At 40.6% G+C, this 24,813-nt stretch overlaps 1 protein-coding gene across 5 annotated transcripts in view; it reads left to right on the forward strand.

The window, feature by feature from the left end:
- PHACTR2 (phosphatase and actin regulator 2) overlaps positions 1–24,813 on the forward strand; it is a 291,012-nt gene that overhangs the window by 146,472 nt on the left and 119,727 nt on the right. Inside the window, exon 1 of one of the 5 annotated variants that reach the window (XM_043456805.1) lies at positions 6,170–6,562. The exons of the other annotated variants lie outside the window; for them this stretch is intronic. Coding sequence (XP_043312740.1) covers positions 6,517–6,562 — 46 coding nt within the window. The 5' untranslated portion in view covers positions 6,170–6,516. Of the gene's footprint in view, positions 1–6,169; positions 6,563–24,813 lie in introns of those variants that run through there. 5 annotated transcript variants of the gene reach the window in all.

A 24,813-nucleotide genomic window follows, 5' to 3' on the forward strand; every position in this document is an offset into this window, starting at 1 on the left:
AAGAACACTGGAGTGGGTTGCCATTTCCTTTTCCAAGTTCAGGAATAAGTGTAACCAGTTAAGAGAGCTTCACCTACTTGTACATGGCCACCACCAACCACTATGCTTCCTCAACCACCACTGCTCTGATCAACTATCTCATCTTCTGAGCTCTGCCTAACCCTTTCCCCAGCCCTGCACCCCTGCCCATCTGCTGGTATCTCACAATGGGGTCCTAGCAGACATCATCTGGGAGAGAAGACATCTAGGATGAGCTCTCATGGCATGTGTGCTTTGAGGGTAGATCTCACTCTTTCTCCTACTCCAAGCTGGATTTGGCCACTAGAAAAGCCTGTCAGTGACCTAAGTTACAGTATTTGGTAATAATGACTGTACTTATTGTAAACTGTCTCTCTGGCCACCAAATTGTATGTTTACAATTTGGACTTTGACCTAGTAGGAAAGGACTTTTCCACAAACAGATTGCTAAAGTTTAAGTTTATGTCCGCTTTTAACTTTTATCTAATGTAATGAGTGACTTCCACCGAGGAAAAGTGCAAGTGTCACTCGGGTACCCCAGATGGATGAACTTAATAACCCATACATTGGAAAAGTCCTTGAAATCTGTGCTATAGGGGAGAATGCTTGAAAACCTCAAGAAGAGCAACCTCTGTCAAAAGGCAAACAAGTTTCAGGGAGAAAATTCTCTGTAATCCACCCAATTTAATTTCTTTCCGAAAGTAAAGAAAAAGAAATCACAGAAGATCCTTCAGGGGTTAAAAAATATTTAGACTGTATTGTGGAAAAAATCAGTAGATGCTGTCAATCTATATTTTTAGGAAGGTTTAACACACACTGTTCCACATAGTCCATCATGATATAATTTGATGACCGCATACTATAAAAGATGAAACGGTGCTATGCTGAAGACAGCTCATATAGGCCAGTTGTTATATTTCCAGAAATCTGGCAAACAAGGTGATATACTCTTGCAAGCCAGTTGACCACTCATTGAATTGGTCACCCTGCTACGGCTGCTGCTAAGTTGCTTCAGTCGTGTCTGACTCTGTGCGACCCCATAGATGGCAGCCCACTAGGCTCCCCCATCCCTGGGATTCTCCAGGCAAGAACACTGGAGTGGGTTACTATTTCCTTCTCCAATGCATGAAAGTGAAAAGTGAAAGTGAAGTCGCTCAGTCGTGTCCAACTCTTAGCGACCCCATGGACCGCAGCCCACCAGGCTCCCCTGTCCATGGGATTTTCCAGGCAAGAGTACTGGAGTGGGGTGCCATTGCCTTCTCCGTGGTCATCATAGGAGTATTTATGTCATAGAAAAACAGCAAACCAATTGTTGAGCATTTACCAGGATCTCACTGGATAAGAGACTGGTTTAGAAATATAGACCAAAGAGCAGGACCAATGGGATAAAAGTTGAAGATTTATGAACAGATAGCTTCTTATGAGGTAGATGTCGGCACTAATTTTCTTTAGCACTTTTATAAATTCTCTGGAAAGAGGTAACACACAGAGAAATGTCCATTTTTTTTTAGATGACATTAAACATTTGCACAGTTAAACTATAAATTCAAGGAAATAACACCCAGAACTCTTAGTAAAATTGTGAGTTGGCTCAATAATAGCAGATGAGCTGTAATAAAAGAAGAAAAAGGCAATTGGGGGAAGATTATCTTAACATACTCTTGTTAGATGATAGATTCTAACCTTTATATTTTGACCTATAAATGAAATTTAGGGATTTCTGTAGACTTCTTCTATGTTCACTAATATAATCTGTTAGCTGTGATAAAAAGGATGTTAAAACACCCTGCCTCATCGGAAGCACTGGAAACAAAATAAACTGTCCCACCCTTATAAAGAAATCTTAATGCACACTTCCTGCAGTTTTGGTTGACATGCTTCAAGGATAATGTAATGGAACTGGAAAAATTTCAGAGGAAAGTGTGTAACCCGATCGAGGGATTATAAGAATCCCAGATGAGGCTAAGATTATATTAACTAGCAAATCATGAAAGGTTTTGAATAAAGTAAATATAGATGGATTTAGCAAATCCTGAAAGACCAGAGCTATAGTGTACCCCTTTGATGTTTGAAATACAAATTTGCAGAAGAACTAAAAGGAAACACATTATTGTTTCTCAAGGAGGAGTAATGATAGCAAAAAACATTGTACCTCAGTTTGGCTTTTGTCAATTTCAAAGAAAATCGTTATATTTACATATAATGTAAATGTACCAAACAGACAGAGCCAACTCATTGGAAAAGACCCTGATGCTGGGAAAGATTGAAGGCAAAGGAGACAGGGGTGGCAGATGATGAAATGGTTAGATAGCATCACTGACTCGATGGACATGAATCTGAGATAGTGAAGGACAGGGGAGCCCGGCGCGCTGCAGTCTATGGTGTCACAAAGAATCAGACACAACTTAGTGACCAAACAACATCAACATATTCTAATATGCAAAATTTCCTGTATATTGCCTCTGATCAGTGACCTCCCCTAACAGTTAGGCTCTATCGATAGAAAAAGGAGTGAGAAGCTTCCTCTTCTCAACCTCGATTGAGAGAACACACAGTCTGCCTTTTTATGGTTGTTGTTTTAAGGCGATTTCAGGGAAGAAACAGAAGAGCCTTTATAATTGTTTTCTCTCACTGCCGAACCTTCGTGGTAGAATGTATTCCCAAAGCACAACAGTTTTCCACTTTATAAGGAAATTTAGTTGGGATTAATTTCGTTGTCCTAATTAGGACTCACAGTTTGGTTAATCCTCAAATTCATTGAAAAAAAAAAAAAATTCAGGGTTTCTTTATGGCACTGATCCGCCAGCTCTGCAGAGGCAGTTCGGATGGACCGAGGTCTCTGAGGCTTTGGTGACCCTTCTTAAGCATTCCCACCGCTCCTCTCCTGGCTCTGCTCCCAGCCGGCTACCACTGCAGCCCCCCTCACCTGCCCTTGGGCTTGGGGAGGAGGCAGCACCTCTAGGCTAGGTGTTTTTGCTCAGGAAAGATGTCAGGCTTCCTGGGGGCATCAGGCTTTGAGCTCCACCAGGGTCCGGCCGGCCTGGCACCGGGCCTTACCCAGAGATGTGCCTCGTTCAGTGCCTCTCTGTAAGGGCTGTGTTTGTGTTAATCGTTCAGTTCTGTCCGACTCTTTGTGACCCCACGGACTGAAACCCACCAGGCTCCTCTGTCCGTGGGATTCTCCAGGCAAGAATAGTGGAGTGGGTTGCATTCCCTTCTCCAGGGGATCTTTCCAACCCGGGGATCGGACCTGAGTCTCCAGCATTACAGGCAGATTCTTTACCTTCCGCGCCACCAAGGAAGCCCCGGAAGGACTAGGGAACAATTTTGTCATTGTGCTAACTTTACCCAGTTAACTCACTTGAGAAACTAACCATTTCTTACTTTGTCTAGAATGATGAATGTGTAGCAGAGTGAACCATAGTGCTCCCAAAGTGCCTTTTTTTTCCCTCTGATATAAATATGTTTATAAGGACCTGGTCCAGTGATTCTTGGATGTGTTTGCTGCATCGAGATGTTAGAGACGGTGTTTGTATCCAGTGGGGGTACAGTCTGAAAATGGGTCCCCCTCTGTGAAGATGGGAAAGGAGCTCAAAGTGGAGATCGGAGCAGTGGGGTTAAGCCAAACCCCTGAAGTGACCCTTTCCTCGTCACCCTACTTCTCTGAGGTTCTTAGGAGGGTGTTTTTCCAAGCCCAGTGCTCCAAGCCTGGTCTCATCTGAGTCTCTGGCAGGTTCACATGTGAACCACATTAGACCCCAGTGACCTGAAGACTCTGTGTAATTGTTTCCTGTGTACATGTGAATACATAAATGCCAACATTTTAAATAACTTGAAAATGTCTTTGTAGCCATTCAGTAGAAATATCAGGGTTTCTTAAGAGTGAATTAGGAAAAAGGAAGTAGATAATTGATCATACTATTCTAGGGAAAGAGTTTTCCTCACAATAGAGGGTGGGGTATTTGGGTATGAAAAAAATAGGGCAATTTATTTTAAATAATGAAACAGACAAGCAAACATCTTTCAAAAAACAAAACTAGGCTCTATGTGATCTTAATAATACAAACTTTAGGGAAAAAATTGCATGTGTAAAGCATTAATAATTTATTATTTTATAAAATATACTGTACAGATTTATTTTGAAAAAAATTTTATTGGCATATAGTTGATTTACAAAGTTGTGTTAGTTTCTGTTGAACAGCAAAGTGAATCAGTTATACACATCCATATATCCATTCTTTTTAAGATTCTTTTCCCATATAGGTCATTACAGAATATTAAGAAGAGTTCCCTGTGCTATACAGTAGTTTCTTCTTAGTTATCTATTTTATATATGGTAGTGTATATATGTCAGTCCCAATATCCCAATTTATCTTTCTCTTTCCCACTCCCTCTCCCCTCCTCCCAGCAGTAATTTTTTTTGATTCCACATATAATCGATATCATATTTGTCTTTCTCTGACTTACTTCACTCAGTATGACAATCTCTAACTCCTCCATGTTGCTGCAAATGGCATTATTTTGCTGTTTATTATGGCTGAACAATATTCTATTGTATATATCTGCCACATCTTCTTTATGCATGTCTCTCTTAATGGACATTGAGATTACTTCCATGTCTTGGCTACTGTAAATAGTGCTGCAGTGAATATTAGGGTGCATGGATCATTTCAAATTATGGTTTTCTCTGGATATATGCCCAGGAGTGGATTGCAGGATCATATGGTAGCTCTATTTTTAGTTTTTTAAGGAACCTCCATCCTGTTCTCCATAGTGACTATACCAATTTACATTCCGCCATCAACAGTGTAGGACAGTTCTCTTTTCGCCATGCCCTCTCCAGCACTTGTTGTTTGTAAATTTTTTAATGATGGCCTATCTGACCTGTGTGAGGTGATATTAATCTTACTGTAGTTTTGATTTGCATTTCTCTAATAATTATATACTATATAGATTTTTAATAGTTCAGAGTTGACAGCCTGGGATAACCTAAAATGTGAAAGCTGTGGCAAGTGACCTAAATATAGTTTTTAATAAAATACACTTTTAATGGAAGGGGAGGGATAAATTGGGAGATAGGGATTGACACATACACACTACTGTATATAAACGAGATAACCAATGGGGACCTACTGCATAGCACAGGGACCTGTACTCAATACTCTATAACGACCTACGTGGGAAAAGAGTATGTGTGTATGTATAACTGATTGACTTTGCCGTACAGCAGAAACTCACACATTGTAAATCAACTATACTTCAATAAACATCAGTTAAAAATGAAAATATACACTTTTTTTGGAATCCCCTCCGGGAACAGTGGTTAGGGCTTGGCACTCTCACTGCGGGGGGGTGGGGGTGGGGGTCCAAGATTTTATCTGTAGTAGAGGAGCTAAAATCCCATAAGCCTGGCAGCCCAGCTCCTTCAAAAACAAATACACTTCAAAAACTTTTTAATGAAATACATAGGTTCATAAAAATGTACAAATAATATATGGTTCAATGAATTTCCATAAAGTGAATCATTTCTGTAACCACCACCCTAATGCCGTATCTATCTCTACCTAGCGATCTATAGATGGAGATAGACATGGCATGGAGTTCTTATCAAATACCAAGAGTATTTCCTTGTATTCATTTTTTTAAGAAGTTAGAGGTTCAGATTTAATTACAGTAGGATTGAGTTTAACTTTTATGGAACTTTAGCTTCTAAAATAAATTACTGTGGTCTTCACCTTTTAAACACACAGTTTCATAGTCTCACAGTGATTCTTTTGAATATAGGAAAGGTGAGCATCGCAGAGTTTAGATGGTAGAGAGCAAAGTGTATCCTTTGTTGATCTGACACATAGACCCATCATTCAGATTTACTGTTCAACCTGATTGAGGCCACTAATACTGCAAAATTCTATTTTTTAAAAGGAAGATTTTTAAAACGAGGGAAAAAATGCACACGTAACAGCAAACAATGAGAGGAAGGAACTAACTTTCTAGAAACAAATTTTCTTAAATTAAGTACCGTGACTAAGTACTTTAATTCCTTTTCTTCCAGCCCTAAAGGATCATTTGCCAGTGAACCTTTTAAGTTTAATGGGGAGTCGCCCGAACTCTCTGCTCTTGGGGCGTTGGGGGGGGGGTTGCGGGGCTCACAGCCCCCGCAGGCGCGGCCGGACCAGCCCGAGCCTCTCCCCTCCCCACTTCCTCGCCCCCCTCATTCCGCCGCCCCCGTCGCCCACTCCCCCTCTCTCCTCCCCCGTGACCCTTGACCCCAGCTAATCTGCATAGAGGAATGACAGGCATCCGCTGGGCAGGATCCGCCGCGCCGGCTGCGGCCGGCCGGACTGGGAGACCCGCGAAGGGGGAGAAGGTGAGGGGACTCGGCGGGCCGCTCCGCACCGACTGGGAAATGAACGCTTGGAACTCTGTCTGCGAGCGGACCCATGATCCAAGGACCGAAAGAGCCGCGTGATCGCCAGAGCTGGCCCTGCGACCCGAGACATGGGCCAGACCTCGGTCTCCACGCTGTCCCCGCAGCCCAGCAGCGGTGAGTCCGGGGCGCGCGCGATGCGCTCCCGCCGCGCGGGCGCGGGACCCGCTCGGGGCAGCGGGGGCGGCCGAGGGCTCCGCGGCGAGCCGGGCTCTGGCCGCACCGGCCGAGTCCCTCCGAGAAACCCGAGAGGTAGCGCTCCCCCAAACTCTTTGTCGTGGAAAAGTGGAATGCCTTTTGGGATCCAGCCGATTTTACCTTAAAGGCACAGGCTCCATTTTCTGTCGGAGATGCCTCGCTTTCGGGTCGGTCTGAATCACTTCTGAGCCTGAAATTTACGAGGAACGCCATATGCGTATTGCTTTGTTTTTAAAACGCGAAACTTAAAGAGCAAGATAAACGCGCCAACAGGTTTCTCTGTATTTACACTTGGCTTCTGAGCAGACTAGAACTGAATTCTTTCAAGCTTGTCAACTGATTTATGGTTTGTTTTTTCGGAGTAGAGTGCTGATTGCCCTCTTATCCAGGCAGAATGTTGAATACTTAGTAACAGAAAAAAAGCTTGATTGTTTTAAATGATACTTTTTTATTAGACAGGCTATAAAATTAGGGGAAACTGTTCATGAACTCAGTTATCGAGTTTTATGGAAACGTGTGTAATGTTTCTGAGCTCTATTGCCCCGTTTGAAGTATCATTTTTTCATTTTCTTAAAAAAAAAAAAAAGGAAGGAAGGTACGTATGTCTGGCGTTTCTCCAGTAGTGTAGGGACAAACAAGCTTTTGATGGGGATACTTGTGCTTGGACAATGAGACAAGTTTAAAAGGTACTATTTTGACATTTTTTTTCCCATCAAGAATTAAAAAAAAAAAAAATCCTTAGAGGGAGCGTTTAAGTTATTTCTTGAGATATTTGATGCACTTTGCAAATTGAGTAAACATCAACAGGATCTTGCTGAAAGGAAATGACAGGGCACAGATGAAGTTTTTTTGTTTGTTTGATTCTTGTTTTTAATCAGTTCCAGGATGTCTCTTAACTCGATAGGATTCTACCATTCCAGCTTCACCCCACTTGGGTTTGTTTAGATTGCAGAACTTCACTCTCTGAAATATAATAAGATTTTGCCTCAGGAGAACCAACCCCTCTGCAAAGGAAAGAAATCAGAGTCCAGAAGAAATCACACCTTCCCTTACTGTTCATGACAAGGTTGTACAGTGCAGCTGAACAGAAGAGACTTCATATTGATAGTGTTTGGGGGGGTTTTGGAGGGGAGTGTTGATTAGGATCTTAATCTTAATATAAACTATTTTGTGCAATTAAGACTTACTCTCATTTGTCTTACTTTAAAGCCGAGTGACTTATTTCAAGAAAAAGTTATATATTTAAATTTCTGCACTGGCAAAACATAGGATTAGATGAGTACCCTGGTACAATAGATATAAAGTACTGCTCTGAATTTAGTTTTTTAGCCACACAGTATTGTTAGGGTTAATATGTAAAAAAGTGAATTTTGCTTTAATAAAAATCAAGGAATGTTACATAAATGATGTTAAGATGCAGAGTAGAATCCTAAAATGCAACCTCTTGGGTTGTGTGAGTGCTCAGTTCTGTTATAGTCTGCGACCCCATGGACGGTAGCCCACCAGGCTCCTCTGTCCATGGGCTTTTCCGGGCAAGAATACTGGAGTGGGTTGCCATTTCCTTCTCCAGGGAATCTTCCCGACCCAGGGATTGAACCTATATCTCTTGTGTCTCCTGCATTGGCAGATGGATTCTTTACTACCGTGCCCCCTGGGAAGCCCTCCTAACTCTTACCCAGTACAGCAAAAAACACCCAGATTGCTATAATTCCTAATACACTGATTAATCATGTCAAGGGATTGGGCAGTTTATTAAGACAAAAAGTAACTTAAAAAATTATGCTTGACCATAAAAGATATTTCAAAGAAATATCTCATGGAATGGTGTTATAATTAAATAATAGGTTCTCTGTTTAGTTGATTAAAAGCATGTATATATTGAAGTGACCAGTCCAGACATCGTGAGTAGAGGGTTTCTTGGTTTTGTTTGGTTGGTTTAGGGCTGGTGGTTGCTGTGATTGAAGTTTTTTAATGGTTAAAAGCAGGCCGATTTTCTCATGATACCCGCTTAGGTCCTCTAAGTGTATTATTATCACTCCATTTCCCTGAAGTTTTGCCATCAGATTCCAAATGAAAATGAAAAAAGCAACAGAAACAGAACATGTGGTTGCCATATCTAAGTTTTGTGTTCACGTTGGTGTTCTTCTCTGAGTCTGAAAACACCAAACCCTCTACTCTTCCAAGCATCACGTTGACTCTTTGTTAGCTGTTTGCCACTGGTTTCACAAGTGGTGTGAAGATACTTGTTCGTGTCATCTCAGTTATGTACTAGGTGTTTCAGTCTAGAGTGGCTGCTAGGGGTTACAGTGGTGAAGATAATTACCATGTTAAATGCTTAACAGAATCTGAGTCTAAGGAGTCAATAGTAGCACAGAGTCCAATCGTTTACAGCTGTTGCTCGACATGGTCTTTCGTAAAAATCAGCTCTGTGGGCGACAGGTTAGCTTGCTTCTCATTTTCCATTTCTGGCCCTTTTGAGCCCTTCAGTTTAGGATCGCATCTATTTCTCTGGATTCTAAGAAGACCAGTGATAATGAATTATTGCTGAAAACATGCAATTAGAGTCACTATTTCTATTTTTTAAAACAGCTTTATTGACATATAATTAGCATACCGTTTTTCAGTATTTTCACAGTGTTCTGCAACCAGCAGTCCCTATTCCCATCCTTCTCAACCCTCCATTCCTAGACCTAATTAACCACGAATCCACTTTCTGTCTCTGTAGGAAGAATATATGTAAGCGGGATCATACAACACAACATGCCTTTCGTGACTGGCTTCTTTCACTTAGCATGATGTTTTCAAGGGTCTGCCGTGTGTAGCGTGTATCAGCGCTTCATTTGCTTTGTATTGCCTAATGATATTCCACTGTATTATCCATCCATCCATTGGTCATTTCGGTTATTAATATTTTTACTTCTTGTCTCTGAATGGTACTGCCATGAACTTCAGGTAAAAGTTTTTCTTGAATATATTTTCATTTCTCTTGGGTAACAGCAGTATTTCTAGGAGTGGAATTGCTGGGTCATATGTTAATTCTACATTTATGTTATGTTTTAAGGAGCTACTTGTTTTGCAGAGTGGCTGTACCATTTTCCATTGCCTCCAGCTGTGTATGAAGGTTCCAGTTTCTCTGCGTCCTCATCAACATTTGTTATTATATTTTGATTATGGCTATCCAATAAGTATGAAATGTATTTCATTGTGATTATGATTTGCATTTCCCTGATTACTAATGACTTTGTGCATCTTTTCATGTGCTTATTGGCCATTTGTATATCCTCTTTGGAGAAATGTCTATTCAGATCTTTTGCCTAATTTTAATTAGCAGTTTGACTTCCTATTATTGCGTTATAAGAGTTCTTTGTATACTGGATACAAACCCCTTATCAGATAATATGATTTGCAGATTTTCTCCCCTTCTCAGAGTTGTCTTTTCACTTTTCTGATCCTATGATTTGCAACCGAAATTTTTTATTTTGTCCCGTTTATCTATTTTGTTGTTGTTTGCATTTTTGGTTTCCTTACTCAGAAACCATAGCCTAACCAACAACAAGATTCACACATATGTTTTCTTTGAAAAGTTTTGTAATTTTAGCTCATACATTTAGGTCCGTGATACATTTTAAGTTAGTTTTTATGTGTAGTATGATAGAGATTGTGTTGAACTTGTAGATTAATTTCAGTGATATTGTTCTCTTAACAATGAAGTGTCTCAACCCATAAAGGCAAGGAATAGAAATGGACAGTGTCTTTCCATTTAATTCAGATCTTTGATTTTTTTCCCCACAATGTTTTATTAGTTTTCAGTGTATTAAGTCTTATCATTCCTTTGTTGAATTTATTGCTTATCAGTATTTTTATCACTTTGTGCTATTAAAATAGCTACTAAAATTTCATTTAAAAATGAAATTGCATTCTTATTTCATTTTCAGAATGTTGCTTGCCAGTGATAGAATATAAGTTTTTATATATTGGTTTATATATTGATTTTTATATATTGATCTTGTCTCCTGTAAATTTGCTAAACTCAGTTTTTTAGTCCTAATAGTTCTTTAGTGGATCCTTTAGCATTGCTATATACAAGATCATATTATACACAAGATATATATATACAAGGTCATGTGCAAACAGAGATACTTTTACTTCATCTTTTCCATCTGAATGTCTTTTCTTTTCCTTGTCTAATTGCCATCACTTTTTATACAGTATAATGTTGAGGAGAAGAGGCAAGAGTGAATATTCTTGTCTTGTTCCTCATCTAGGGAGGAAAGCAATCAGTCTTTCAACATTAAGTGTCATGTTAGCTGTGGGTTTTTCTTAGATGCCCTTTATCAAGAAGTTCCCTTCCAGTCTTAGTTTTGAGCATCTTTATCATGCAAATGTTAGATTTTGTCAGAGGCTTTTTCTTTGCCCTGATTGAGATGATCATAAGGGTTTTGTCCTTCATTCTATTAATATGGCATATAACATTAATTTCAGATGTTAAACCAACTTTGTATTCCCGGGATACAAAGTCTACTTGGATATGATATATAATCCCATTTATATGTTGCTGGTTTTGATTTCCTATTATTTTATTGAGAATTAGATTTATTATTTCTAAGCACAGGCTAAACAAGTGTGTCCCCAAATAGTGTGGCTTCCGTACCCTCTAACCTCATGCCTTAGAAGAGTTGAGACGCCTCGTATTCTCATTGCCAAGTACAGGGCATAATAGATTGGATATAAAAGAAGTTTGTTGAGCATATGAATGAGTCAACAAATATTCTCAGTGCAGTCTGACTACTTTAAGCCAATGATTATGTGAATGAGAGTTTTGTATTATTTTTATTCTTTTTAACTTCAAAAATTGCATGCTACTTTGGCTCTGTTGTCGGAAGGATGGTATCTGAGCCTAGTAACTATTTCTTTCGGTCTTCAGCCCCACCCCATGCTCATTGTGAAACAGATCAGCTCTTGGGTGTTTTTGCATTTCCCTTGAGTTGAAAGGGCAGGCCGAACCTCTTTTCTCATTTTTAGGAGATGAGAGAACAAATGAATAAACTATATAAGTTCACACCTAGGCCATGGTAGAACCTGTATCTCTCTCTGCTTCTGTAGTTTGATCAGAGACTTATTTTTGTCCTGCCAAGGATGTTTATCCATTTCCTATCCATTTCCTTGCAAAGCCCATATTAGAAGAAATCATAAAACAAAAATTGATTGTTTTTCTTAATGAAAATAACATGCATAAAGTTCAGAAGTCAAACTGTACAAGACAGTTCAGACAGGGTAAAAGTGAATTTTACTCCTTTCTAGGCCCCTCCGTCCCTTTAAAATTATAACTAAGCATGAACAACTTTTCTTCACTCCAGACAGTTTCCCTTCATGTATGTATCTTTAGCAAAATACCAGCAAGAATAGTATGCTTCCTGCTCTAGAGGCTGTTTTTTCATGCAATATAACTGGAAAATATTTCATGTTAATGCTTTTAATCTATATTGTGATATGTGGATATATCATAATTTCCTTTAAAAAGAACTCTATTGTGTTTTTATATTTTGTTTGTGTTTTTATATTGTTTCTAGGTAGTTTTGTGTGTGTTATTATGAACAACGTTGAAATGATCTTCCTAATCCAAACTTCTTGCACTCCATGTACCAGTAAAATCATAGTGATGAAATTGCTGGGTTAAAAGATTTATATGTTTTATTTTGACAGACTTTGCCAAATTACTCCCTAAGAGCTGTATCAGTATATTTTCTCACTAGAGGAGATTTCCTTTTTCTGCCCTCTCACCAGCACTGCGTATCAGGATCTCTCTTGAAGCACCTGGTCCTTTGTGAGAAATAGAAGTCGCTCCCTCTGGGTGAGGCAGAACTGCAGGCATATGGTTTAACTAGCAGTTCCGTAGCAGGGCTTCAGCCCCAACTCACTCTCTTGTCTGGTTGGCTCTGCACAGTGAACATTCTTGCACAATTGTTGTTTAGTTGCTAAATCGTGTCTGACTCTTTGTGACCCCACGGACCATAGCTCACCAGGCTCCTCTGTCCATGGGATTTTCCAAACAAGAATACTACAGTGGGTTGCCATTCCTTTCTCCAGAGCGTCTTCACAACCCAGGGATAGAGCTTGCATCGCAGGTAGATTCTTTACCGACTGAGCCACCCATATAGGACCACCATATTGTGCATAATTAACTTCAAAAAAATCCTTGTAAATCTATATGTAAAAAAGTAGTATCTCATTTTGATTATAAGTGAAGTAGGATGTTTGTATTTCTTTTTCTTTGAACTGCTTCTTTATAGCCTTTCCTTATTTTATATTTTCTTTTCTCAAAGGTTTATATGTCAAGATTAGTCTATAGCTGTCATATATTGTGAATATTTTTCTGTGTTTTTCTTACCTCTTATGTTTGTTTGATTTTTTTAAATATTAAAACTTCAAAATTTTATAGAGTCATACCTATCCTTTTCTTTCTTAACTGAAGTTATTAAGAAACATGTTTTCCTTTGCTGTTTTTCTCATATTTGACATTTAATCTCTGTAATTTATTCTCATTTAAAGTGAATAATTTAATAATATTAAATCCTTAAACTGCCTGACAAAAAAGTCATCAGCAAATTGAAAAAGGAAATCATAAAGTTGACAAAAAATGTGCATTATATATAGAAAACAATGATTAATATTTTAATGTAGTAAGACCTCTTAAAAATCTGAGAGAAAAAGAAATCAGTAAGAAAAAAGTAAACACTCAAATAGAAAACTGAGTAGAGAACATGAACAAAAATTTTTCAAAGTATCTATTGGCCATAATTGTGAATTCACTATGAGTCAGGAATTATTCCAAGTGCTTTACTTAAATTAACTTTTTAAGCCTCACAACATCCATATAGAGTAACTACCATTAATATCTGCACTTAAATTTTTAATAGTACATTTTATCTAACCCAATATATCTAATTATTATCATTCACCATGTAATCCAAATAAAGATATTAGTGAGATATTTTGCATTCTTTTTCATGTTAAGTCTTTACAGACCTGTGTGCATTTTATACTTCTAACACATCTCAATTTGTATTAGCCTCATTTCAAAGCTCAGTAATACCACTCATACTATCGTAATAGAGCGCATCTAAATGGTTCAAGGAAGGCCTTAGGCAGAATTAGAAGATGCCAGCGCTTTGTCCTCAATGCTCCTCTTCTCTCCTCCGTTGAGACACCTTCCTGCTTCCCTTCTCACCCCATGCCCTTGCCCTTCACACGCTGACTCTGGGAAAACGAGAGCATAGGGCATGGAAATTCGTTGTGATTCAAACAGCCCTGGATATAAACCCCAAGTGCCGTTTACTAGACCTTGTAACATAACTTAATTTGAGCTTCAAATTCTTCATCAGGATATACCTCGCTACTCTTCATAGAGTTTCATAAAGTTTAAGTGCAGTGATACCCGTAAAGGCATTTAACACAGTACTTGGCACTGTAAAAGCACTATGAAGAAGCTACTGTTAGTTTTGCTTTTAAACCATATCTGCCAGAAGGCAGTGTCTATTATTAAAAAAAAAAAAAGGATCGCTTTTAGAATTTCGGGCACCAGTCACAAGCTTTAGAGGGTATTCTTTGAGAGGAGGAGAATAAATCAGGGATGTAAACAGATAGTGGGGGAAAGTATGTTACAACAAGGTGTCCTGTGAGATTGGTGAAACTTCTAGACTCTTCTCTCCTCCTGATACTATAAAAGGAAAATTAGGTCTTAAATCATATTTCATATGTTCATTCAACATAACAGTTATTTTCCTAGTGAAGACTTATTTTTTAGCAAAGTATGGAATAAACTATACTTCTGGTTTAGTTCTTTTTTAGCCAAGGAGCATACTGATTTTCCAAACTTGGACAAGCTGCAGTCTCACTAAATATGGCAATGAAATCAAGACAAAAGGACAGAGTCATGGATAATCTATAGTTGTTTAAACCTCACAGTTTTTCCTTCAAGGTAGGCATAGCTAAATGCTGCTACATGAAAACAGCATAGTTCATACTGTGAATCACTGCTCTTTCAAAAATGAACAAAAATATACAATTACTAGCTTCCCAGAAAGTGAACACAGTGTTGGCAAATTCAATAAACTATTCGCTGTGAGTCAGAGCGTTCTTAGGTATTTCCAAGACATACGGTCTCAATTGCAAACATATTGTCCTTGGTCTTTAGCCCATGTGATTGGGCACCAAGTTATCTGACAGGGACAGGGGCAAATGAGAACTATCTGAGAAGTGCTCGGGGGCTAAACAGTCATCTGGGCAGACACTGGAATGTGTTTCTAAGTTACTTGGTGTGTTAATTTCCCAGGGCTGCTGTAATGAAGTACTTACCTACCACTAACTTGGGGGCTTAAAACAGAAGAAATGTATTGTCTTAGAATCCTGGAGGCTAGAACTCCAACCTTAGGGTTTTGGCAGGGCTACTCTCTAAATCCTGTTGGGGATCCTTCCTTCCCTCTCCCCTAGCTCTTGGTGGTTTGCTGACAATCTTTTGTGTTCGTTGGCTTGCAGCAGCCTTCATTAACACATGGTGTTCTTACGTTGTCTTCATAGCCGTCTTGTTATAAGGACACTGGTCATACTGGAATATCTACATTTTGCAGATGAGGACAGCTGAAGCATAAAGGTTAACTTGCCCACATTACTCAACCAAAGAAGAAATGCAAGTGACCATTTGATATAATAAGTAAAATTTAAGCAGTTCAATTAAAAAAAAAAAAGGATGCCAGTGATCACGTGTGAATTTAGTAAAGATTAAAAGGAATGATTTCTGAGAGACATTGTCTTGTGGTAGTTGAAATTGGTACAGGATGTGAGAGTTGGACCATAAAGAAGGCTGAGCACCGAAGAACTGATGCTGTCAAACTGTGGTGTTGGAGAAGACTCTTGAGAGTCCCTTGGACTGCAGGGAGATCAAACCAGTCCATCCTAAAGGAAATCAGCGCTCAATATTCATTGGAAGGACTGTTGCTGAAACTGAAGCTCCAATATGTTGGCCACCTGATGCGAAAAGCCAACTCATTGGAAAAGACCCTGATGATGGGAAAGATTGAAGGCAGAAGTAGAAGGGGATGACAGAGGATGAGATGGTTGGATGGCATCACCGACTCAATGGACATGAGTTTGAGCAAGCTTCGAGAGATGGTGAAGGACAGGGAAACGTGGGTGTGTTGCCGTCCAAGAGATCGCAAAGAGTAGGACATGACTGATTGAACAACAACAATCAGGAGAGCAGCTTGGTATTATGTATTAAAAATCTTAAAATGTGCATATTACACTCAGACCCAGTATTTCTACTTTTAGAAGCATATTGTAAAGGAAGTAATTATTTGCTCACTGGAGCAATGTTTTTTGAAGCCCCAAATCGGAAATAACCTAATAGTCAGACAAGATAATTAATTAGTTGAGATTTGTTGTTGTCTAGTCACTAAGTCTTGTCTGACTTTTTTGCAACCCCATGGACTGTAGCCCACCAGGCCCCTCTGTCCATGAAATTTTCCAAGTAAGAATACTGGAGTGAGTTGCCATTTCCTTCTCCAGGTGATCTTCCTGACCCAGGGTTCGAACCCATGGCTCCTGCAATGGCAGACAGCTTCTTTACTGCTGAGCCACCAGGGGATCCCAACTGAGATATAGTCATGTAATAAAACTGGCCAGTTAAAAAATGATGTAAAAATATTTTTGTAAAGCGGTTTTCATAATGAATAGTGTACGAATGTGAAAAAGCAGTTATTTGAAGTTATATAATTCTATTTTTAAAATATGTGCATGGAGGAAAATCTGCACAGGCAGAGAAAGAAGAAATTCATTTATGAAAAGTATGATAGTCATGGCTTTCCTCTGCTTTGGACATGATCAAGGCCAGAGTTTCTGTGCACAGCATCCACCTAGACCTCCTCTGGAATTAAAGCCATAGCTGACCTGCAGGTGTATCAGTTTTTCTCTAGCTGTCATGGACTCTGACTCAGCTTTAAGTTCAATGACTGTTTTTCAACCAGTTTTTACTATTTCCTGTGAATTCAATGATGAAAACAAAAATATAGGTCCTACTATAGCCTATAGTAACGGAGAAGGCAATAGCAACCCACTCCAGTACTCTTGCCTGGGAAATCCCATGGGCGGAGGAGCCTGGTAGGCTGTAGTCCATGGGGTCACAGAGTCGGATATGACTGAGTGACTTCACTTTCACTTTTCACTTTCATGACTGGAGAAGGAAGTGGCAACCCACTCCAGTGTTCTTGCCTGGAGAATCCCAGGGATGGGGGAGCCTGGTGGGCTGCCATCTGTGGGGTTGCAGAGTCGGACATGACTGAATCGACTTAGCAGCAGCAACATAGCGGGTAAACCTACTTTTTTAGGTTTGATTTTTTTTCTTAGTCTATTTGTTCATAATGCAAAATGTTAATCTGTTGGAGAAAAAGAAAATGAACACAAATTTGAACCTTATTACTTCTCTTTGGTCTGTTGCTTATCAGGTCTGGCCAGTGAGTAATATCCTAACTGGTTTTTTTTGTTGTTGTTGGGTTGCTCAGTTGTGCCTGACTCTTTGCAACCCCACAGAATGCTGCATGCCAGGCTTCCCCATCCTTCGCTACTATTTCCCAGAGTTTGTGCAGACACATGTCCATCGAGTCGGTGATGCCATCCAACCATCTCATCATCTGTTGACCCCTTCGCCTGCTGCCCTCAATCTTTCCCAGCATCAGGGTCTTTTCCAATGAGTTGGCACTTCCCATTAGGTGACGAAAGTATTGGAGCTTCAGCCTCAGAATCAGTCCTTCCAATGAATATTCAGGGTTCAGTTCCTGTAGGATTGACTGGTTTGATCCCTTTGCTGTCCGGGGGACTCTCAAGAGTCTTCTCCAGCACCACAATTCTATGGCATCAGTTCTTTGGCGCTCAGCTTTCTTTATGATCCAACCCTCACATCCGTACATGACTACTTGAAAAAACCATAGCTTTGACTCTGTGCACCTTTGTCGGCAAAATGATGTCTCTGCTTTTTAGTATGCTGTCTAGGTTTGTCATAACCTTTATTCCAAGGATCAAGCATCTTTTAATTTCATGGCTGCAGTCACTGTCAACAGTGATGTTTTTTAACATAAATTTGTTTTATCTTCAGCTGTCTGAAAAGATAACAACTGATGGGCGAGTCAGACTTCATCCTTTGCTTACTTAATGCAGGAGGGAAGGAGATAAGAAACTTGAATTGTTGATCCTTTAATTAAGCCTGTTTAATTTACATAGAGGAAAGGTTCCAACATATTTTCTTGTCCTAGGGACTTTAATGTAACTGACTGTGAGTTTCTATTGTTGGAAATAAAGAGTCATACTTAGTGAAGACTCAACTTATAGAAAAGTGATGTTGAGATGGAAATAGTCTTAAGAAAAGAAACACTTCTTGGTTGCCCCACCCCACCCCCATCTGAAGCAGGGGAACCAAAACTGAAATAGCTTTTGTTTCCCAGAAGGGAATGGGCAGATAATATGACTTCAGAGTTGGATCTGACCATTATCATTTATGTTTGTAAATTAACTCCTTCATTTATCTCCATTTCAAGGGACTGGATGTGTTTATTTGTGTAAGTCTTCTGTCAGATATAACGCTGGAAGCCTTAATAGTAGGACAGTTTTGATATATTCCTACAAACCAACTCATTTTGTGAGGGGATAGTGAGGAGAAAGAGTGGCACCTTCATCTAACAAGCAGTTCCTGGAACTGGAGTAATTATGTGTAAGTTACTGGGCTAAACTTTGGGGGAAAGATTCAAAGATAAATCAGGCACAGACCTTGCCTATAGGGTCCGAACCAAGGAGACATTTAGTGAAGATGTGCAAAAATGGGGCTGAAAGGGAAAGGGACCCCAGAAAACTGTGGAGACAGATCTGGGAGGCTAAAAAATACAGAAGAGGAACAAGAATTCAAACTGAGCTGGAGAGGGCGGGAAGACAAGAATGCAAGATGTGGAGGGGTGAGAATCATGGAAGGCTTTTTATTAAGTGAGAGAGATGATGAGAGCTTTTCTTTAAAGGGATGAATCTGCCTGCTGCTTGCAGTACTGATTTCATGGGGGTAGACTGAAGACAGGAAGCAAGAGGTAGAGTTCGAAAATCTAACAAGTTGGAATGAACACATGACCTGGCGGGGGAGGTGCCTGGGTGATGCCCAAGTTTATATCAGCAACTCTGCCCTTTCTTCATGCTCCAGGCTCAGATAGACAACTGCTTATTTCTCAGATTTGCTTGAATCCTTAATGTGCATCTCACAAGTATTAAGTCTAAGTGGAAAACTTGATTTTGCCCTCCCAGCTGGTTCTTCCCTTGACTTTGTACATTTCAGCAAAATAACCTCTTAACCACTCACTCATGGTAGCCAGAAATCTAGGATTCATCCTTGGGTTTTTCCCTTTCCTCTTTGCATTCATCCATGAGAATGTCCTGCCCATTCTTCTCTGAGAGTAAATCTCAAAGTCTACTCACTTCTCTCTGTTGCTCTGTCTACTGACACCGTCCAAGCCACCATCTCTCTCTACAGTCCATCCATTGCATGCCTAACCACAGAAGGTTTGCACTTGTATCCTGCTTATGTTCTGAACCTTCTGCAATTCATTTCCCACACAACAGCTAAAGTAATTTTTTAAAAGCATAAATCATGTCACTTCTATACACAAGACTTTCCTATGACTTGCTGTTGCATTTAGAATGAAATCTGGATTTCACCCTGGCATCCTCAAAGCCATACATGATTCCATGTGATCCCTGATTTCCTCCCATCTCTCTGACTTTCCTGGTGGCTCAGTTGGTAAAGAATCTGCCTGCAGTGCAGGAGACCCAAGTTTGATCCCTGGGTCGGGAAGATCCCGTGGAGAAGGAAATGACACTCCAGTGTTCTTGCCTGGGAAATCCCATGGACAGAGGAGCCTGGTGGGCTACAGTCCATGGGGTCTCAAGAGTCAGACACAATTTAATGACCACCAACTCTTGACTTCTTCTCCACCACTTTGCCCCTCACCATCAACCCCAACAATTTCAGTTCCATTTCCCGTCATCTCACAAGCATGGCTCACTCTTACCCATGACTTTGGCAGTTGCTTCCTATACGTCCAGGAGATCTGAGACACTCTGCCTCTGGCTCTTTCCAAAGCTGGCTTCTTGTTTCAGCTCCTGTATCACCCTCTTCACAGGGACCTCTCCTGCCCACCTTTCAGTCACATTTCTCTGCTCTGTCATTGCACTTATCACTCAGATTATCTTGTTTGTGTGTGTGTTTTTTCTTTGCCTCCCTTCACTAGAACCTAAGCTCCAAGAACGAAGGACTTACCTGTGTTGTTTACCAGCATGTCTTCTTCCTGTGAACATGAGCATGTTAGTCACTCAGTCATGTCCGACTCTTTGCAGCCCCATGGACTATAGCCCGCCAGGCTCCTCTGTCCATTGGATTCTCCAGGCAAGAATACTGAAGTGGGTTGTCATGCCCTTCTCAGGGGATCTTCCCGACCAGGGATCAAACGCTGGTCTCTTACGTTGCAGGCAGATTCTTCAACGTCTGAGCCACCAAGGAAGACCCTTCTTATTCTTAGATGGGTCTGGACACAAAAAGCTGCTGAATAAACATAGCTCTATTTGACCATCCTGTATATTAGTAGAGTTATAGGCCATGATTGGAAAGTTAAGTGGCATCCAAGAAATGTAGAGTCATTTAAACTGATTTAGTATTTGCCTCCAATCTCTATAAATACTGTGTTTACCATGTTAATTATTGGCTGTTCAGCTTGACACATTCCTCTCTCAAACTCTGTCTCACCCCTGCCCCCACCCCAGTCATGCATTTCCCATCCTTTGATGATGTTCTCATCTTCCCAACATTTTTCTATTGTCCTTTAGATTAGATCAGTATCACTTATGACTACGTAAAAGCTGATGACAGCTAAGCCTTGAGGTAAACCGTAGTTCCTTTTTCCTTCCTGCATAGCTTTTGCTTTCCCTACTCATGCTTTGGCTGAGGATCCTGTATTCCCATCCCCAGACCTTCCCCCAGTTACATAGGTCTCTTCTCAGTGTGGCCCAGCAATTTCGTTATTCTTTGAAGTTCTTCTTTGAGCAGGTTATCTGAGGTCTTTGTTCCAATTTGGGCCCTATTTCCTCTAAATAGGAAATAGGCTGTTGCCCTGGGCTCTCTCTTCACATCATTCTGGGGATTTCTACTGTTCCCCTCTTCTGTTGGATCTCCAGGTAGCTAGAGCCATGTCTGACTTTGTCTTCGCATCTATTTCCTTATTTTGGCAGAGCACGCAGATAGCTTCACGAGAAAAGCTCTTGGGGATTTTCTTTCTTTCTTTTATTTTTAAAAATTTATTTCTTTTATGTTTGGCCTCACCGTCTTTGTTGCTGTGTGCTAGCTTTCTCTAGTTGCAGTGAGCAGGGGCTCCTCTCTGGTTGTGGTGTGTGGGCTTCTCATTGCAGTGGCCTCCCTTGTTGCAGAGCATGGGCTCTAGGGCGAGTGGGCTTCAGTAATTATGGCACACAGGCTTAGTTATCCCACGCATGTGCCATCTTTCCCCAACCAGGAATCGAACCCATGCCCCCTGCATCGGCAGGTGGACTCCCAACCACTGGACCACCAGGGAAGTCCCCTCTCCCTTTTTTAATTGTTACTTGGTTGCACTGGGTCTTCCTTGCTGCACTCAGCACCTCAGCTTTCTCTAGTTGCAGTGAGCAGGGTCTGCTCTTTGTTGTGGTGTGTGGGCTTCTCATTGTGGTAGCTTCTCTTGTTGCAGAGCACAGGCTCCAGATGCACGGGCTTCAGGAGCTGCAGCACCGAGGCGCCATAGTTGTGGCTTTCGTTGCTCTGCAGCTTGTGGAATCTTCCTGGACCAGGAACCAAACCTGTGTCCCCTGCATTGGCAGGTGGATTCCTATCCACTGTACCTGTACCACCAAGGAAGTCCTCTTCCCCACCCCACCCCCACCTTGTATTAGTACCTGTTTTTCTGCCTTCTTACTTAGTTGATTGCTTGGGTGGGTCATAAAGCTAGCAAAAGCAAACTTACTGTATATGTGCAAACACCCATTGCCACTTGTAATCCATCATGATTAACTTTTTCTCTTTTTGTAGAAGACTATAGTTTGTTTTTTTTAGAAGTTTAGCAGATTTTTAAAGACTCTTGGATGACTGTCCCACAAGAACTCAACTTTGACCTGCTTTTGTTATCAGAATCTAAAAAACGTTTTATGAAAGTTTATAAGTTTTATAGCTGAACAGACTTATGAAAATATGTTTGAATAGTGAAAGTGTTATTTGCTGAATCATGTCTGACTCTGCAACCCCATGTAATGTAGCCCACCAGACTCCTCTGTCCATTGAATTTGCCAGGCAAGAATATTGGAGTGGAAAAAAAAAGAATATTGGAGTGGGTTGCCATTCCGTCTCCAGGGGATCTTCCCAGCCCAGGAATTGAACCCGAATCTCCTTCATTGCAGAAAGATTCCTTACCCTCTGAGCAGCTGGAGTTTATTTTGATAATAATCTGCTACCATTTTTTAAAAAGATATACGTTTAAGGTCTGTTTAGAATAACTGTAGTTTTCCTGTATTTTGTGCATTTTAAGGATGTGAGATACTGGTCCAAATAGAACCAGAATTGTAACTAGGGTGTTAGAATTAAAGGTTAGTATTTCATGAACTTTGTCCAATTGTGAGAGTCACCTACATGCTTGCTAAAATTACTCAATTTGGGGCTCCATATTCTAGAAGAGCAAAATCAGAATCTTTTGAAGAGGGGTCTTGGAATCTGGTTTTTCAGCAAGTGTTCCAGAAGATTCTTGTGAGAAAGCTCCTTTGGAGATTAGTAATGTTCAGAGGGTGGCTTCAGATCAAAATTTCTTTGCCAGCAATGTGTATCTTGTCTTGACTTGAGGTGGAAATTACAAAGCGTCCAGTTAAAAAACACTGATGTTCTGTACTGAGTGGCTTGATGGATTTGCTCATTAACATGTCCTGTTCAGAAGCAAGTATTCCCATTTCCAAGTACAATTTTGGTGAAATCTCATTGCCAGAAAATCTTATGTACATTTTATTAATATTATTAGCTGCAAAATAATTCATTTCCCACAGTAGTCAGGTTTGAGCTAAATGTAGTTACACTGGAAGGGAAAGAGGCTTCAGAAGGTCAGTTACTATTTAAGGGAAAGTCACAGAATTTCAACTCTGTTGCCTTTTCAGGAAGACCTCTATGAACTTCATTGGAGGTAGCTGTGGTCTAATTACTGAAGGAGGAACCAAAGTCAAAGAACAGGGCACTGGATGAAAACAGGTGTTTAATAATGAGTGGGAGGAATTGTAAGAAAGATTTGACTGAAACATATTTCTGAAAAGAAGGCTGAGCCCTTCAGAGATGTGGGCAGCAAATTCTGAAAACTCCAAAAGGAAGCAATCGTTTATTTAAAAATTCTTTTCATATGTTCCCTTTTGGAAACGTTTAGCTTTTTATTTTTGCCTCTGTACTTCAGGGGTCTTTCCTGTCAACGGTGGGCCTATTTGCAGTACCTTGCCCATTGTGAAGTAAATTCTAGTCAGTTCTCTTAAAAGCTTTTTCTAAAGAGTCTCTCAGCCTCTCCGAGGAAGGCCTCCGTTGACTGCCTGAGGTGTTCTGAGGCAGGCCTGCTGAGTTGGCCTTGGACCTTCCTTCTAGAATAAAAATGCTTCTGACCAGAGCTGGGTAGCCGCCACAGGGCTGAGAAGGGGCAATGTGACGGGACAATTCGGGATTGCTGTTGCCGATTCCATCTATTTTTGTGTTTTTCAAAATTTCCTCTACATCTGTAAAGTTTACTTGTGCTGACGTGCCAGGCTGTCTGTGGAGGAGCCGGCTGGGGATGGAAACTTGGAAGAAGGAGTTAACGGAGCTCACGTCGAATGTTCCTGTGGGCCAGACTGAGCTGAGCCTCATTTTCCTAACGTCTTCTAAAACGGAATTGTATACATATGTGCGCGACTGGTGTTCTGTCTCTTGGAAAGTACTTGGCTGCCAGTTTTTGGAAAGAAAACATGAAAAGGATAAAATCGAACTGGAGATTTGGAAAAGAATCTAGAACTGTGCACTTTTAGAAAACCGACCCCCTCTTGAGTCATCCAACCACAGAATATCAGAACACTTTATACCTCATTTTCCAAACGATGATGTTTTAATTTACAAAGCCGCCATCCAGTCGGCACAGCAGAAGTCTTTAACGAAGCTTTCTTTCCCCCTCTTTTCAGTGGGGAGAGGTAGAGGTGAAGTTGAAAGCCATGTGACGTTTTCATCGCTTTCCATGTGTTCCTGGGATTTTTCAGGCAGGAATACTGGAGTGGGTTGCCATTTCCTCCTTCAGGGGATTTTCCCACCCCAGGGATCGAACCTGCGTCTCCTGCATCTCCTGCATTGCAGGTGGATTCTTTACTGCTGAACTATCGGGGAAGCCCATGAATAAATAGCTTTACAGACAATAGTAAATGTCTGTGTTAGTTTGCCAGGGCAGCTATAACAAATGATCACAGACAAAACAGCCAAAATTTCTTTTCTCAGTATTGAGTCCAAGAACTGAGGACTCAGAAGTCCAAGATCAAGGTGTGTTTTCTTCTGAGGCCTTGTAAGCGCCACCTTCTCCCTGTGTCCTCATGGGGTCTTTCCTCTGTGCATGCACATGTCTATGTCCAAAATCATCTTCTTATAAAGACATCAGTCATATTGGATGAGGGCCCACCCGCAGGACCTCATTTTTACCTTAATTATCTCGTTGAAGGCCACAGCCAATATAGTCACATTCTGAGGCTCTTGGTGTGACTTCAACATGTGAATTTGGGGGGACACAGTTCAGCCTGTAACACTGTTCTTGAAACAGGTTTGCAAACTGGGATCCATTCACAGTGGTCCATAAAGCACCTCAGATTTGTTATCTTTCTCCTGGTTTCTTCAATTCCACTCATTAACAGATCCCAGCCTCTTCTCTGCTCACCTCCAGCAATACCACATATTCAACAGGAACGCCTTGAGTAAAAAGATGTGCTGAAGGGGATTTTCAGCAATGGCAATCAACGAATGTCATGAGGCAGTGCCACTCAGATAGTGAAGCGTAGAATGTAAAGTGTCTATTGGGTGAAATTGGAAA

Source organism: Cervus canadensis, chromosome 33 (genome assembly GCF_019320065.1).
Source record: "Cervus canadensis isolate Bull #8, Minnesota chromosome 33, ASM1932006v1, whole genome shotgun sequence".
Taxonomy (NCBI): domain Eukaryota; kingdom Metazoa; phylum Chordata; class Mammalia; order Artiodactyla; family Cervidae; genus Cervus; species Cervus canadensis.